This window comes from Psittacula echo (genome assembly GCF_963264785.1).
Source record: "Psittacula echo genome assembly, chromosome: 23".
In the NCBI taxonomy this organism is placed as follows: Eukaryota; Metazoa; Chordata; class Aves; order Psittaciformes; family Psittacidae; genus Psittacula; species Psittacula echo.
The window spans coordinates 6,269,956-6,288,060 of record NC_137748.1 but is presented as its reverse complement, the minus strand read 5'-3'; the positions used below and the strand labels follow the sequence as shown (position 1 = coordinate 6,288,060).

The 18,105-nt window shown below is 50.4% G+C and overlaps 1 protein-coding gene across 1 annotated transcript; it reads right to left on the bottom strand.

The window, feature by feature from the left end:
- Positions 1–12,707: 12,707 nt before the first annotated feature.
- GJC1 (gap junction protein gamma 1) lies at positions 12,708–14,040 on the bottom strand (the record flags this gene model as incomplete). The annotated part of the gene is made up of 1 exon (XM_080633346.1): positions 12,708–14,040. One exon carries the CDS (start codon positions 14,038–14,040, stop codon positions 12,859–12,861), a length of 1,182 nt encoding a protein of 393 aa, XP_080489472.1. The 3' UTR covers positions 12,708–12,858.
- Between the last annotated feature and the right edge of the window lie 4,065 nt (positions 14,041–18,105).

The window sequence follows — 18,105 nt, the reverse complement described above, 5'->3', positions numbered from 1 at the left end:
ACCCCAAACTGGTGGCACTGGCGCTGGAGGAAGGGTCGGTGACAGCAGAGGGGGGGCCTGCATTAGAGGGTGAGCCCCAGGCTGGTGGCACACAGGGGTCCTAGGTGGGTGCCACATGTCCCCCCCAGCCCCATGGCAGGCGGTTGCACTGCACCTCCTGGGTGTCCCTGACCCCCTGGGAGGTGGGTGGGATGTGTCACCCCATCCCCATGGCACATGTCACCCTGCATGGGGTGGCTCTGTAGGGCCACCCAACCCACAGCACCACAGAGCACCAGGGGCCCACACTGGTCCCTTCAACCACTGGTGACACTCAGCATGGGGGGACCCCTCTGGTGACAATGAGTGTGTATGGTGGGGACACGCCTGGTGACACTCAGGAAGGGGTTAATGGGGGACAACACCCCATGCCCATAGCAGTGGGGGTGTCCCCCTGTGTCCTCCCTTGGCCAGTGTTCCTGCCTGCCACCGGGGTCCTTGCCACAAAGGTAGAGGGTGACCAAGGGTGTCCCCAAGCCCAGTCATGGCCGATGCACATGGTGGTCCCCATGCTGTGTGACAGCCCCCTCAGCACCCATGGGTGCACAAGACAGGGGACAGGGCACTGCCATGCCAGGGTGCTGGGAGGTGACAGTGGGACAGAATGGTAGCTCCTCGTGTGATGGGCTTTGGGGACACAGGGACACGGGCACAGGGAGGGGGGAACTGAAGCAACCCCCATCTCCATCACTGTCACCACAATGTCCCCACTGTCACGGCCACAGTGCCAGGGTGGTCCCTGTGGCGAGGGGACACCTCTATTCCAGTTGTCACTGGGTTTGGGGACATTAATATACATATAGCTATATAAATATGGGGTTTTCTTAACGATATTAATGCTGCGAGGTCGAGCGGTGCCACCGCGGAGGCACCAGCAGCTCGGACAGGGGGTTCACCCGGTGCTTCCAGAGCCAAGAGAGCAAACACCCCCCCCCAGCCCCCCATTCCCGGCAGGGGCCGCGCACAGCGGGGTGGTGACAACCCCCAGGCCAGCCCCCACATCCCATCCCGAGCTCCTGCTTTGCACGTGCTGCGGAACTGGAGCCGACGCATGTTCCCAGTGCGGTGCCTGGCTCTGGCCCCAGCAGCCTCCTGCAATGCCACAACTTATTTACAATAAAGGTTTGGAAAAGGATGGGGTTGTGCTCAGCACCGGCGCTGTGAGCGGGGGGGACGGGGCCACAGGAGCCTGAGCCCCACCACATCTCATTGGGAGGATGCTCCGGGGCCTGGTCCCCTCCACGTCATCCCACCAATACCCCATACTCCACCCTGGCCCATCCACAATGGATGGCACCATCCCAACCCTTACATCAGAGTCAGGGTCCCATCTTATGGACCCAGTGCCACATGGTGAGTGCCACCAAGCTCCCTCCCTCCAAGCTCTCGCCTGGTTGGGGACCCTGCCCCACAGCAGGGACACGTGGCTGGTCCCCATCCCACCATAGAGATGCTCAGCCCTATGTCAGGCCCAGCATGGGGACACTGCTCCATCCCTGTCCCACCATGCACACCACTTGCTGTCCCAGCATGGGACTGGTCCCTTGCACACCTCTGGGACACACAAGCTGCTCACCATTCCCATTGCAGGGCCACAGGGGCAGGTCCCTGTCCCCTCCCAGGGCCACCCTCAGGCTGGGTCCTGCTGGCTTTGCAGTGGGGTGTGCAACCCCTGGCAGATGGGGACTTGGGGATGGGTCCCCAGCTCCCAGAAGGGCCCATGAGGATGGAGCATGATCCCACGGGACCAGCCTGCATGAGGCTGAGCCCGCACGGTCGGACCGCTCAGCACATCCACCACGAGAGGGCTCCCCCAGCCCAGTCCATGCCCGGCCGGCGCAGGAGATGCTCTCGCATCCCTGAGATGCTCCAAGGCCACTTCTGTCCCCGAGGTCCCCAGCTTCCAGCTGGGAGGATGAGCCTGGGGACAAAGGCACAGCCTGGAGCGGGGGGGGGGGGCTGCAGCACTTCCCCCCTCACTGGGGTCCTCTGATGGCAAAAAGGGTGGCAGGTGGGTGCACCACATGAGCGTTGCTACCAGCACCCTCAGCTCAGCATCCCCATGCCCATGGAGGGTCACTTCCCTGGGGAATCCTTTCTCTGCCAGCCAGGGACACAGGGTGGGATGCAGGACAACACATGCTATCATCAAGCCCCTGACCAGGGGGGGCCTTGCAGAGCCCCTGGGGGACCCACTCTGGTGTCCTCCTACACAGGTAGCATGAAAACACACTTGTTCAGCACCTTATCATAGAACCATGGAATGGTTTAGGTTGAAGGGACCTTAAAGCTCATCCCATTTTAACAGGCAGGGACACCTTCCACTAGAGCAGGTTGCTTCAAACCCCATCCAACCTGGCCTTGAACACAGCAAGGGATGGGACATCACTCCTTATGGCAAGATGCTGAGCACCAGGGCCCGTGCACACGATGCAGGGTGCTGGCGCCAGGGGGTGAGGACACTCGCTGCTGGCTCTGCCCCACTTGGGGTGCCCAGGAGCACCTTGGGGTGCTGCCTCCCTCAGGAGCAGCCCCAGCCCCAGGCAGGAGCCTCTCTACTGGTTCCAGAAGGGTCAAGCCCATCTTACCAAAGCAATCACTGCCATCTGCTCGCTCTGTCCCTCCGGCTGCAGCCTCACTAGAAGTGCTGTGGGATGGGTAAGATGCTGGATGAGCCTCTGACTGTGGCAGGGAGTGTGGGGTGAGCAGGCAGCTGAGCTGGGGGGGTCTGCATTAGGAGCATCCCCCCTGCCCCTCAGCCACAGTGTCCACTCCTGCCAGGGCCAAGCTTGGAGCCGGCAGGGCCTTTCCTCCCCCCAGCACCATGAGCCCCTCAAGGGGTTTAGCCACAGATTTGCAGCAGGCACAACTGAGCTGCAGCTATTTTGGGCTCGTGTCTAGATACCAGTGCAATGAGTGTGCCAGAAATATGCCAGATGCATAGACTGGGTCTGAATCTGAAGCTATTCAGGGCCTTCAGGGTCAGGAGGGCAAAACCCATGACTTGCAGTCAGCCCAGCTCCTGTCTGCACCCCGCAGGGTCACACAGCACCTACACTGGCTCAGGGCAGGGTCCTGCTCACCAGGACACCACAGTGGGGTTGCACATGCCTGGCACAAATGAGATGCTCCTTGACCAACATCCCAGGCCCACAAAACCTACAGAAGGCAGCAGGATGCAGTGCCCACAGGTGCTCAGCGCCCCAGGCAGCTGCTTCTCTCCATCACAGATGTCTCCAGCTCCATCACATTACCCAGCTCCTCTGCCTTGAGAGCCCAAACCAGAGAGCACAGGCTGGCTGGATGCAGCCACAGTCCTGCCTGTCCTCAAGCAGTTTTATATCAGCCACCGGTCCTTGGGCCCAGCTCTGATCCACACTCTTCACACGTGCTAAAGGTGAACCACACCACCCAAGGGAGCAGCCACAGCCTCCCATTGCCATGTTGCTGTTAAGATGCTCCAACAACGATGCTGTGAGGTTGGCATCGGCTTTGTGGTTCCTCCAAGGTCACTCGTGGAGCTCTCCCCCTAGTCCCAGTGGGATACATTCCCATATAACACAGCAGACCTGAAAGGAACTGCAGGAGCAACAGCTTGGGCAGGCCTGCAGGGTGCATCTGTCCATCACTTAACAAAGATCAGTTCCAAGACCCTTATTTACCCCTCTTTTTGCTGCAGACGGAGTGGATCCTGCCAACCTCAACCGCCAGCAATGAAAATCAATCCCTCATTATTAGCAAAACCAAAGAAAGAAGAAAGCAGTTCTCGCATAGCCGCCTCGCTGTGTGTGCGCTGCACAGCGGGAAGCCCTTGAACCTGAAATATCTCCACTCCTTTGGCTGTCGAAGCTGATGATGGACCATCTGGCTGTGATTTTCCAACTGGAATCAAAGGAGGCTCTTTGCTTGGGGCAGGGGGGGCACAAGAAGAAGATCCTCAAGGCCCCCCCCGGGGAACATGGTGGCAGCAGAGGCCGCAGCATGGGGGCTGCCACATGAGGGGCAGCCTGGGTAAGCGGAGGGAGGCTCTGAGGTTCCATCTTGCCCATAAGCACTGCACAACAGGAAGCTCGCTTGGGAGAGAAGCCCACAGGATGGAGGTGCCTGAAGAAGCTTTCTGGGGAGAGAGGGATTTTTGCTAGCCCAGAAGGCAGCCACCAGCCTGAAAACGTGACTCAAGGCTTTGGGGGGCCTTAACCTCAGCCTTGCCACCACCAGCTCCAGCAGGAAGAGTGCAAATGTCCTGGGGAAAAGGAAGGAAACCCAATCCTTTGAGTCTGTTATGACTAAGACTGGACAAATCAATTCCCAAATGCCCTTTCAGAAGCAACCTCCTGCCGCCAGGACACTGCCTGCGTTCCCTGGTAGGTCTTTTCCAACCCAAAGCCTGTGTCATCCCTTGTTGCTGCTTTTTATGAGCAGTCCCTGAACGCCTGAGTTCCCATTCCTGCCGCCAGCAGCTTTAACCCCCAAGCAGCTGAGGCAGAGGCAAACCCAACGCCTGCTCACCCCTGGGACTGCCCGTGCAGGATTGGTGCAGGCTGTGTCACAGCTCAGCAGTTCAAATCCAGGGCAGCAGAGCTGAACTGAGAAGCCCCAGTGGGCCCATTTCACCTTGTCAGTGCAGTCAGAGCCGAGGCAGCCGCGGAGGCTCCCGTTCCATCACTGCAGCACAGGGGACCCGCTGCCCCTGCTGGGACCGCAAGCATGACGTGAAGCCCTCCTGAGCTTCTGCTAAACTACAGGAGCTGGCGATCAGAGCCTGCAGAGTGAACCCGGCATCTGACAAAGAAAAGGTGCTGTTTTCCTGGTTTTCCTAAGTTTTTCTTCCTAGTTCTTCTGAAGAATTTAGATTCAAAGCTACGAAACAGCAATTTATCAAATTAGCTTTGAAGTCTCTCAAGATCTCAGCTCTCCTCTCCGGGAGATCTGCAATACCATGGCACTCCAGGTCAGAACACTTTATGTAACTATCTCCTTACCCCTACACCAGCTACTATTGGTTTTATCTCCTTTCTTAACAGCTCTCTTCTCTTTCCTTACTGCACATCACAATGCGCATGCAAACAGGAAATGCATAAAGGCCTAACATTGCAGGGAATCAGAACTGACTTTGTCATTATCTAACAGCGCTGCTGCAACCAGCCAGTCAGCAAGACAAGGCAATAGGTGATAAAGAACCAGATTTTGGAGCCACCAGTTACACCAGTTTCACTTCACAGCCTGGTGGCATCTTCCTGAGCTCATTCCCTTTAGCCCAGTAATGAACTGCCCTTCTCCCAGTACACAGGGGAGAAATCCTGAGGGACAGAGCGATCTAATAGATGTGCTGACAAAGGAAACTTCAGGGCAGCTTGAGTCTTCGTGGAAACAGTGTTCTGGGTGACCCAGGTGTAAAGCTTTCCCACTTCCCTCTGTCTCCCTAGCTAATTCTAACACTAAGCTGTTTTTTTACCCACAGAGCGCTGTGGTTGCCAGCCTGCCCTGAAGCATCTCAGGGCTTTCATAACGCATGCAGCAGCAAAGACTTCCCTCAGATGGGACTGCCAGAGGGCCACAAAGGTGCTGCGAGGGCTGGAGCAGCTCTGCTCTGGAGCCAGGCTGAGAGAGCTGGGCTGGGGCAGCCTGGACAAGAGAAGGCTCCTGAAGGGGAGACCTTAGAGCAGCTCCAGTGCCTAAAGGGGCTACAGGAAACCTGGAGAGGGGCTTTGGACAAGGGCCTGTAGGGACAGGCCAAGGGGAATGGCTTTAACCTGCCAGAGGGGAGACTGAGATGAGCTCTTAGGCAGAAGCTCTTCCCTGTGAGGGTGCTGAGGCACTGGCACAGGGTGCCCAGAGAAGCTGTGGCTGCCCCACTCCTGGCAGTGTTCAAGGCCAGGTTGGACACAGGGGATTGGAGCAAGCTGCTCTAGTGGAAGGTGAACTGGAAAGCAGTTCTGCTCTTGGAGGGGGAATACTGCATACCAGGTCATGCCAGGCCCTTAGCATTGAGAACAGCCGTTCCTATCTCCAGTCCTTCACAGAACACCTCCCACTTCCAGGCTCCTGCACATTCCATTGGAGCATTCGGTATTTGAGGGGGGAAAAAAAAGAGATAAAACCATAAAAATGTCAAAAATTTAAACCAAGTTATTCTGATCTCTTGGTCTGCAGATCAGGTTCACCCTGGCAATGCCCTATGAGAATGCCCTATGAGTCCAGGTTCACACTGGCAATGCCCTATTCTGCCTCCTGCGTTCCTACCATCCCATCACCTACAGCACTGCTCTTGTGTAACTCACCTGGCCTGTGAGAATAACCCATCTTACCTGGCCAAGTTCGCTACACGGCACCGTAACAAGGCAGTGACTGACGTCCACAACATTTACACTCAACAACTCTGAATCATGCACCTCATCACAAAACGGACCAGATGGATCCAGCCCTGATTTGCAGAGACCCTCACTGCACATTTCCACAGTGGCATGTGTTGGTGTGAACAAAGTTAGCTCTTTTCTCACGGACAGTATGGAAAATACACTCCCAGGGGCATCTCCATGTTAATCTCTCATACCAGGGGCACTCCAGCAACAAGCCCTTAAGTGCAGCATGCAGCTGATGCGATCAAAGTGACTTCTCAAAGACCTTTTCAAACGTTCACAACTTCCTTACCAACTGTGGTTGACAAATCAGCCACATTCTGTGCTTCATGCTTTGCATGTCACATAAACGGCTCTGGCTGGGCTGGAGGGTCAGTCACCCTCAGCTCATTTCAGAGGGCTGCACCTCTTATGGAGGCTACAAAACTTATAGAACATCCAACGTACCCACAAATAGGCACCAGCCTCCAAACAAGGCACGAACTTCTCTTTGTAACTTCCTATTTTCACAGTGTTTTTCACCACAGTGGGTTCTGGTGTAATTTCAGTTAATACAAACACTCCCAAGGATCTCTACGCTGCATTAAGTCTCTTTTTCTGTATATGACATGAGAATACACACTCACTATTGTAACACCATCCACTCAATACCGTAATACCAGCTTCAGAGGAATGGACAAGAAATATTGCTATCAGCAGTATGAAGTGAGAGAGAAATTCTGATTCAGAGCTTAGAGCCATCATCACACTTCAATTCAGGTATTGTGGAACGTGAAGATGAAAAAATCCCCTTCCCTGCGCAAGAAGTCAGGGGCCATAAGAGCCAGGTAGCTCCAGAACTACGGATAAACACCTGCATCCCGACATCTGTTAATATCAATGTGTTACCAAAACCATTTTCCACATGGAACAGGCTTTTCAACAGGTTTTCTGAGAGTGGATTTTGAGGTGATTTCAGGTTTATGGAAAAAAAGATAAAAAATTCCTGGCAAACAACTCATAAATGGGAATATTGATTTCCTAAGGATAAAAAGCACCCAGGTGAAAAAGGAAAAGTAACTCCCTCAAGTCACAGCATGTCCTTGAGTAAGGGCAAGATGAAAGCAGAGAAGTTGGCACAATGCTTTCCAATCCTCACAGCAAAGCTGACATACACCACTGCTTTCTTCCCAACAGCAGAAATTCCATTCAACACCAGACTGGGATCCCACCATCCAACTGATCACCAAGACTAACCTGGCAGGTCTGCTCACTCCAGGCTGCAGCCATTCCTGAAGGAAAGTGGCTTTGCAGCTCCTGCTGCTCAGCCAGGCTTTGTGTCCACACAGAGGAAACCCAGGCCAAGAGGCAGCAGAAGTCACAAACTCTGTCCCAGACACCTCTGTTCTGCTCGTGGGGAAGCAGCAGGCTCAGGTCCACAATCTGGCAACAGGTCCCTTGCCAAAGAGTAACCAGAACATCCTGTTCCATAGAAAAAGAAAAGCGAGGACAGCAAAATCTGAACTGTATAGAAACCTCCCCACACCACCAATGAGCATGGCTCAGATGTTTGAAATCCCCCTTGTAAGGCATTTTTCCTCAGCCATCAACATGGAATTTACACAATAATGTCACGCTGCACAAAACAAAATGTCATTTTCCAAGCAATGATGAAGTGATATTTGAAGTCTCCTCTGATACAGAGAAAATGAATGGCAAGGCCTGAAGGGGCAGAAAGAAGCCCCTGAGCTCCTTTCCACGCTGCTGTTGAAAGGTGGATTACACCATTAACAGCAAACCCTGATGTACATCATGCAATCACGCAATTAGATCCATCTTTCAGGAACTGTTTCATGGTAAGTGCACAAGGTGCAGAGCAGAGTACATCCCATTCACAGGAATTAGGCACGCCACAAACACCCCAAGAGCAACCAGGCAATAAACAGATCCTTTGGAAAGTGACCTTGGAGCTGGGAAGTTATGTGCCCAGTATCAAGAAATCATCAGGAAGAGTGTAGTTGAGAGAAGATTGTAGCTAACTACAGGAAGGAAAATGGAATGCTGACAGTATGAAACACCTAATCTATGCTTCCAACAGAAAAATGACTGCAGAGAGGATCCAATTTATACTTTCAACTCCAGGTTGCATTATCCTCGCTTTATAGCTGAGGAAAAGGTGGATCTATCAGCTGGCCTGCCCAGCGACACAGAGGATTAATTGGGATCACATCAAGGCTCATGGTGCTGTTGGAAAGGGCCTCAAGCACCCAGTGCAGCCACATGGGGCTGGCAGATGTGGCACGGGACCCCTGGGAGATGGGCAGCAGCTGGAGGCCACACACAAGACCCAGGGGGTTCTCAGATACATCTGCACGGAGCAAGTGAAGCAGGCCTGGGGTGACTGCACACAATCCTAGCTTTGACCTCTGGGTGCCTGTCTCTGAGCACAAGCTCAAATCCAGCCATCACATGATGGTTTCTATTAGATGATTCCCCAAGAAACATACCACAAGAAAAGAGCTGCAACAGCACCCTTTCTTTTTTAGTTATAGCTAAATGCCTGAAGCGTTTCAGAATTTCTTGCTGCAAATTCACTGTTAAATGAAGGCTTCTGCACTTTAAAACACTTAAGCACATGCTTAGCTGGATGCCTGTAGCTGGCTGCATTGACTCATGCAGAGATAATCACATGCTTAAAGATAAGGTGAGGTTAAGTGTCCTTCTGGAGCAGCAGAGGCACACAGAGCACGCCCCCAGGTCCCACTGCACCTCCTCCGTTATCCATGCACTTGAAGCCGTGCTGGATGGCTCATGCTGGCATTACCCTGCCTGAGCAGGGAGCTGGCAACTGTGTCTGGGCTGCTCCCTGCTCCATGAGTGTTTCCCAGGAAGCTGCAGGATGCTCAAGTAACCTGACAGTGACAAAACACAGAGTTATTAGTGCTGGATCCCCCCTTGGTTGCCACAACTGGTTTCTTACCCTTACAGCCCCAGACACAAGGAGCTCTGTGACACAGGCAGCGCAGTCCTCCTCTATATGGCTGCTTTTAACTCTGAACAAAGCGCTTTTCATCTCAAGCCTCCCACCCCACCAAATCCATCTCACTTCAGCCTTCTCGCAGCTGAAACCATGCAGTGCCTCCCTCAGACACACTCCCACTTTCGAGGGCAATGTGCAGCCAGGGCAAGGCATGGGACACTGACAAAAGCCCTTTTCTGTGCCGGCAACACAGCCGGGCATTCAGCTGGCAGTTAGGATCGGAGCAGGGCAGCCAGCTCCGTATGTTCTTTCGCAAACTGCAGCTAAATTAGGGCAGCTAATGCTGCACAGTTCACTGGACAGGATCAGCATGCTCAGTCATATGCACAAGCCCAGATTTCCATGTTTTCTAAGACCTTTTCAAGGTCTGACTTCCAAAGTTTACAGATTTGTCGTCTTCTGCGTGCGAGTGCTGTTGTCACTGAAGCGCCGTTCACATGCAGCGTGGCTCAGTTATGTTCTGACTGACTCCATTATGCTAAACAAGGTCAAATACAGAAAAACTCCAAGTCGTGGCTCTAAGACAAACCATTAAAAGAACCCTCGCTCTCCTTCACATATCCAGACCATATTCTAGGGCTGGAAAAAAGAAGCCATCTCACTCAGACTGGAGGAATCCACTGGATTTAATAGATCAGTTTTTCCAAACTGCATCCAAAACCAGAGAATGACAACACAAACCCAAGTTAAGTTCAGGATTTCTTCTCCCAAAGTGTCTTCCGAATGTTTCTTTCGGAATGGCCTACATTAAGCCAAAGCAAAAGAGCATTTTAAAGTAATGCAGGTATCGTTTCTTCAAAAGGAAAAATGAAGCCTGATACTTTGAAACTGAATACAGTCATGGACATGAACAGTTAGAGCTGGAACAGACATCCTCTACTAAGAACAAACACTCAGTTTCAAAGAAAATGTGCACTTTATACACAATTCAAATGAAAACAAAACCCCAGTAACAGAAACAGCTCCATTACTTTGCATTTTCAGAACGAATTCAGTGCTGGGGTTGGAATATTCTACCCACTTTGCTCATTAAGGGGAGTATTTACTGGTGGCGACAGAAGCTCACAGGACTGACCCAAGGCGGCAGCTTGAAGCAGGGAATAGTCTGGATCATGAATTGGGGAAGAAGCTGTCACAAACCTGTTTTATTGGAAGCCATTGATAAGAAACAGCTGCAGTTTGTGTAAAGAGCAGCAAGCGGAAAGGATTTTCACTTCTTGCCACTGAACTGGTGAAAGGCTGCTCTGAAACCACCACAAGCAACAGCCTGCTCTTGGGAAGCTGAAAAGAACCACCCCAGTGTCTGGGATAATGAGCGGATTGTAGCCACCATCCCTGTTTATCTCCAGGCTCCAAACGTCTTTCCCAAGTGCTTTCAGACAACATGTTTTCCAGCCAGCTTCTCCATCACACTCAGAGCTTTCTGCTGGCAAAGCCTCTCCGCCCATCTTCAGGCTGTGTGCTTCTCTTCAGACTCATTAACTAGAGGAGCACTATTAACAAACCCCACACTGCCGGTTCCTGCTCACAAGCCCACTTCTGCTGTTCCAAACTGCTGTGTACTTCCTGTGTTACCTACTTCTGCTTCCAGACATCACCTTGAAACTTCACTGCATAAAACTTGGAGGTTTCTCCTTTCCTGGAGCAGTGGCCAGCAGTTAAAGCCAAACGAAAAGGCAGAAAGGACGCTCACTTCCCAACATCTCTGCCGGAGATGAACTGGGGAGGCTCCCACTGACCCACGCTCAGAGCTGGGTTCTTCGCCTGGGCTGCCTGGTGTCCCAGAGTGAAAACAGCAAAATCAAGTCAGCAAAACACCTATTGTCAGCAAGTGCTTGGGTAGAGGACAACTGCAAGCATGTGCTCATATCCCCTTAGCTTAAATTGACCATGAAGCCTATGCTTAGATGTTTTATGGGACAGGAATGGAGTGTGGGTTCACCTGTGTCCACAGAGCCTTCCTTGTCAATCCTGTCCCTGGCCCGGCTGTAACGAGGGCACTAAGGACTGAGGGAGCCTCGAAACAGAACAGTCCTGCTTCAGACAGCCCCCAAAATATATTCAAATGCATGAAAACCTAACAAAAGCCCAGCGTGGAGCGAGGTCCTGAATACATTATAAATAGTAGCAAAAAGCATACACATTTATCAGCATCTCCCAACCATTAATGCATGTCCTTGCCAAAAAGACAGCCCCAAAGGCAGTACATTCCGCATTCTCCTTTTCTAATTCTAAATTCAAGATTAATGCCAAAACCTCCAAATGCCAAATCTGACTGGTCTCTCAAGCAGAAATCTGAATTCTACGGGTTGCTCTGTCTGAACTGAATTCCTTGGACACAATGGAAGGCAGAGGGGTCTGGGATAAGGCAGTATCATTGATATTCGGAAAAGGCTTTGTAAAAACTCTTCCAGACAGCTCATGTGGCCTGGCTGGGGCAGAGGAAGGTTTTTTCTCCAGGGAATGCACAGAGAAACAAACTCACCCTGACTCCATCTTAGCAGATTACTTTGGAAAAGACAGAAATCTTATCCAAAAGGTATGGTAACAACTCCATGCCCTTGGGGAGCAGTTGTCTGTAACAACAGACCTCAAACCTGCCTCTATCCATAGATATCACAGAACTACATGGAATCACTGAATCCAGTCATTTCTATGTACTTTTTGGGGAGATGTTTTGCAGGAGTTGGAAGTCTCTCTTCCCTCCTGGTGCAGGAAGCTCGCAGGGAGGTTTGAGCCCTCTCTGCGTGAGGGTTGGCACTGGTACTTGAATGCAAGGACTCACACACACATCTATTCCTGGGAAACCAGCCCTGGAGCACACAGTAGCTGTAAGTATGACATTTCCATTTCCTAAGTAGCACATCATTTGGGTAAAAGACAAGAGTCAAGAGCACCATTAAGAGATGTTTTCCCAATCTCCCTGCTGCACCCATGGGCTGCCTGGGTAAGTGGAGACTCTGCTGGGCTGTCTGCATGTTCAAGGCACTTCTGGAACGCAGCATAGTTAAAGTTTTAGGTTTAAAACAAGGAAGAACAATGACGAAAACTGTGGACCACAGTAATAAAACTAGCAAAATGCTACCAGCTACCCATTGCTTGCTCCTTGGCTATATAAAAAAGTGTAACATCAGAGATCCAGTGTACAAGTACAAAAAATTGTGCATAATAAATGTACTATAATACTGTACGTACAGCATAAACCGTTCACTGAGAATTATTTAAATATAAGTATTTGCCTCCTGACTTGGAAGACAGAAGAATAAAGTTCTATAATCCTAGAATATGCATTTAACCCCTTTGTGAGAGGTTGAATCACGAGCCAACGGCATCCCTGAAATTAAACACAGTCAAATAGTTACTTAATGGAAGCCATTATTCAAGGAGTTGCTGGTTATGATAAACAAGGAGAAAAACCACAGTATCTAAACTCAGCCAGCATTAAATCCAGACAGAGCTCTTCCCATCTCCTGACTTGCTACTGGCACTGCTTTTGTTTGAGCCCGCTTTGGATTTCTTTTCTCTGGAACTGCTGGGGTTGTTTTGGTTGTTGTAAGCCTGGATCGCGAGGTCCAGGCGCTCCTGAGCCACTTTGATTTCCCTCTGCAGGTTTTCCAGGTCAGCAGGGATGTTTTCTTCATTGCTTCCATACTGCTGTTCCTGAGCTATGTTGGCTTTGTTCTGTTTGTAGGCCATTTTGGCATTGGTCAGTTCAGTGTATTGCATTTGCTCTGGCTTGACTGCAATGTTATAGCCAGGAGGAGCAGACGGCGTATTCCAAGTAAAAGGGTAGTTATAGGTACCAGAGTCTTCCAGCTCTTTCCTCTTGTTGTTCAATGTGTCCCGTATTGTGCCAAATCCCAAATGGAGCATCTCCCAGACATTCAAAAGTAAACACATGCAGCTCACCCCGTACATTATTAGCAGGAAAATGGTCTTTTCGGTTGGCCTGGAAATGAAGCAATCAATCTTGTGTGGGCATGGCGTCCTGCTGCACACAAACACAGGGCTCACCTCGAAGCCATACAGGAAATACTGACCCACCAGGAAGCCAATTTCAAACGTGGTCCTCGCCAGCAGTTGCAGGACATAAATTCTCATGAGCCCATCCTCCCGGATGCGCCGCCTGCCATCGTGCTTGGCTTTGCCCGGCACCTGCTGCTCTTTATTCTCCCGTTCACTTTCCAGCTCCATTTCTGGGTACATCATGGGGTCCTCCTCGTGGTCCTCCTCAGTTTCCTCTAAGCCACGGTGTTGTTTCCAGCGCATAGAAAAGCTTTTGCTTCTGACTCTTCTGTCAGCTTCGCTGTGTTCCACCATCCGGGCGATCTTATGAATTGCATAGCCCAAGTACATGACAGATGGAGTGGCAACAAGGATGATCTGGAAGACCCAAAACCTCACGTGTGAAAGAGGAGCAAAAGCATCATAACAAACGTTCTCGCAGCCAGGCTGCTCCGTGTTGCACACAAACTTGCTCTGCTCATCGTAATAAATGGATTCTCCTCCCACAGCAGTCAGGACAATCCGAAATACAATCAGCACTGACAGCCAGATTTTGCCAACAAAGGTTGAGTGATTGTGGATCTCCTCTAACAGACGGGTCAGAAAACTCCAACTCATGGTGGTCAAGTAATTTTATCTAAAAAACAAATACCCCCCCCCAAATATTTAGAAGTTTACCAGCTTGAGCCTAAAGAGTGCAAACATTCAACCAAGAGAGGCAGAACCCCCTAGAGCTGTGCAACCACCGCGTCTGGAGCATCACCTGTTATCGGGAACCTCCAGCTGCCAGAATCTGCTTGAAGATCCTACGCCTCCTCCACAGGCTTTTGAGAAGTCTGCTATCAAAAAAAAAGGAGCAGTTAACTGCCATTTCACAAAGCAAATGGGCTCCCAAAGCTAATCCCCAGCTGAAGAAAAGTCAAATGCTAATAAAAACATTTACACTTAAGGCTGAAGTCTCCAAAACACAGCGAATGGGAAGTTAAGCTCTGAAACTCTCTGGGTCCTGTTGGCTCTGTCTCACTGCTAACAGAAGGATTTATTCTAATTGCAGGAAGTGGCCAAGCCTTGTCAGAGCCTGGGCTAATGATCTCAGCCTCAAGCACAGCCCACGGAGAGAAACTGTCCTCTCCACGGGGCAATGTCAAGCTGTCTTGAGACAGAAATGGATGGCCCAGCCCAAACCTGAGACATGCAACTGCTGTTATCTTTGCTTTAAGCCAAGACAACCTGAGTGATCCAAGCAGTGCTACCCTGCAGGCCTTGCCTAGACAAGGGCCTAACCTAAGGAACATCACATGCTGTAGTGGAAGGTGTCCCTGCCCATGGCAAGGGGTTGGAACTGGATGAGCTTTAAAGTCCCTTTTAACCCAAGGCACTTCATGATTCTATGATCTAACTTCTAACCTGCTGCTGGAACTGTTCTATGGATTTGGGTTAAGTCCCTTAGGAAGGCTAAAAATCACCCTCCCAGGGCCAGAAAAGACTTTTGTATGTATTTTCTTATGGCTTTTGGGAGAGTAGAAGGAAAACCCAGTTAAAAACATTATCTGTCAAAACTTTCTGAACAGATGCTAGACAGAAATCAATAGAAATCTGCAATCCTGACACTAAAAAAACGATCAGTGGAAACTCAGGGCTGGCAACACCACCATGTAACAATGAACAAAACCTAGTAATGTTACAGGCCCAACTGGAGCTTTAAAGAGTGAAACTGGTGAAATACTGAGTCCAGGAAGAACTGTTTGACCTTGCAGCACAGGATATAAGACATCTTTCAGTCACAGACTGGTTTGGGCTGGAAAGGACCTTAAAGCTCATCCAGCTCCAACCCCTGCCACGGGCAGGGATCCCTTCCACTACAGCAGCTTGCTCCAAGCCCCTGTGTCCAACCTGGCCTTGAGCACTGCCAGGGATGGGGCAGCCACAGCTTCTCTGGGCACCCTGTGCCAGTGCCCAGAAAAGAGTATTTGCAACTCTTCAACTTCTTCCATATAACTACAGAGTTGTTCAGAGGCACAATAATGCAATCAATCCAGAATTGAAGGATCTAAATGTGATCGCCCTGCTGGTGAAATTCAATGTTTTGCTGAAAAGGCAACAGCACAAACATCACGCGGATGGGCTGTGAGGGACATCTGATTTATTACTCCATGACAGCGCGAGAAAAAATAGCACATGAGAGTATTAAAAAAGACCGTATTAAGTGTATCAAGCGTAACAAAGGTCTTGACAAATGATTCCCACATCAGAATCAAGATCAACTGCCCATAACTTCAGCAAGTTCTTGCAAAGGCCAAGAACAGGCCTGGCAAATCAGCTGCAGCTTCCCCAGCCTGCAGCAGGACATGGCTGCTGCCAGAAGCTGCAGATGGCATGTTTGCAGGCTGACAGACAGAGGTGGGAGTTACCAGTGATGCAGGAAAACACAGGTAGCTCAAAAGGCTGAATCCACTGAAACAGAACTACGGCTTTAAGCAAGCTCAATGCAGACATGCAGCTAAGGGAAAGAACAGCAGTCTTTTCTTTACAGGCCAGAGCAGTTCCTCGCGCCACTAGTTAATAGGGAAGGGAGTGAGGGTCCCCATGGATGAGCATCTCAACGAGAGCTGGTGATGCAGCAGAGATGATGGATGCAACCCTTGGCTGTGTCACATGCAAACAAGAGCAAGGAGGGTGATCTTACCTCCTGGTTAGCAAGACAGCGCTCAATGCCTGCGTCTGCATCCTTCAGAAGTTGCTTAAACATCAGAGAGTGAGTATTCCAGCCTCAAAACCAGCTGAAGAACAGGGAAGATGCCTGGAAGTGAGAGATTTAGTTTAATTTATTTAGCTGGGAAACATGGGAAGAAAATGATGACCAGTGAATCAATTTATCTGGTGGCTGTCAGTTGGGCATGCATCAATCCAGGTTTACAGCCATAGCTCTTCTCTCTACACAACCATTATGCCATAGACAGAACTGGATGAAATAACACTTTTCTAACAGGAAAAAAGACCAGAGGGTTCCATCCCTGCACAGCACCTTACTGCAAGTGGCTTCACGCTCTGAACCCCGTTTCAGAAAGACCCCAAGTGCAGCTCTGCAGCCCTGAGTTCTGCACTAGTGGGATGAAAGACTGTGCTTCACTCACACATTTCCCAGCACACACTCAGATTAGGAGTCAAAACGGGTGGTAGAGTCAGGGGTACTCTGTGTGGCCAAAGAGTGTTCAAATCACTGAACAGAAAATGCAAGAGAGCCCCACATCTGCAACAGAGGTAAGAGCCACAACACTCCCATTCACACCAACCTGCAGTGCCACAGTTCCAATACCAGAAAGGACACTGAATCTTTACTTTTAGATGAGCGTCTACCTCAGTATCTCATAAATTCTCTTGAGGTCTTTATCAGCTCTTCACAGTGTGTTTTCTACCTGCAGAGCACATCTGTGGCTGGCTCATATTGTTCACCAGCTATGAAGAGGGAGACTGTGGTCACAGCTCGGCTCCCTCGGCTGTGGCACCCACTGGAGGGCCCTGCTTCGAGAGAAAGACTGGGATCCATGTCCTGGATTCCACCCGTTATATAAATGAGCAGCATCACAAACCTGCACATGACACTGACCCCACACACTTGTACATTTGGGTTAACCACAGCCTTCAGATGCAGACGGCGGCGTTATCAGATGCGTGTTTAATAACCAAGACATCTGCTTATTCCAGAGCGGTGGCTGCGGAGATGGGAAGTGGAAGAGCTCAGATTCTCTTCAACAAGAAAGTGTCACTTGTTCTAAATATAGCTTTAGACCGGAGCAGAGCTGCTGCCACAAATATGGGAGAAGCCACCAGCAGCAAAGAACCTCCTTGTCTTTAAGGAAACAGTTTAGCTCAAGCAAAATGACCTGTCATTAAAGCCTTCTCTTACTGGAAACGTTTAAGCCATCTAAACTGAATGGAATACGAAAGCAAGAATTTTCTTAGGGCATTTGAAATGCTGGTATCCTTCACTCATGAGATCAGCCAGCATTGGAGGCTGCATGCTTCTGCCTTCACAACACAAGAACTGCAGGACCCAGCTATATTGCAGTAACCTTCACCTAACATACACTTGATGCCTCCTGGATTCGCTGTTCTGGCAACATTTAACTCAATAATTTTCCATTGTTTGAAATCAGTCTATGGACACTGACACATACGTGAAAAAGGCAAAATGTCAGCAATTTCAGCTCATTTAAGCCATGCCAGAAAGCGCATTTGAGAGAGACTTTCATTCCTTGTCTTTGTCAGAAGCTCATTCCTGCCCTTCCAGCGGCGGAGGCTCCATGGAGCCGGCAGGACATACCACGCCAAGAACATGACACTCCTCTGACAGCAAGCTGGCTCCTGCGAGGGAGAAAGTTCTGCACACTGAGATCTAGACAGAATAAAGAGGAATCTGGAGCAGGTACATGTTAAAAAAGAAAGAAAAACCCATCAGGTTTACTAAGATTCACTGCAGGAAATTGCTGGAGTTATTTTAACACAGCTATGGCTCACACACAGACAGCGATCGGCCTCTTGCGTTTGCAGCTTTCCCTCTCCAGCCCATGGGTGGCTTTCAAAATCGATTTAAACATGGGATTAATTTCATCTCCTTTCAGCTTTCTCACCTGAGATATTCTCATCCGTGATGGCCTCCCACCAGTCAGGGAGGACAGCAGG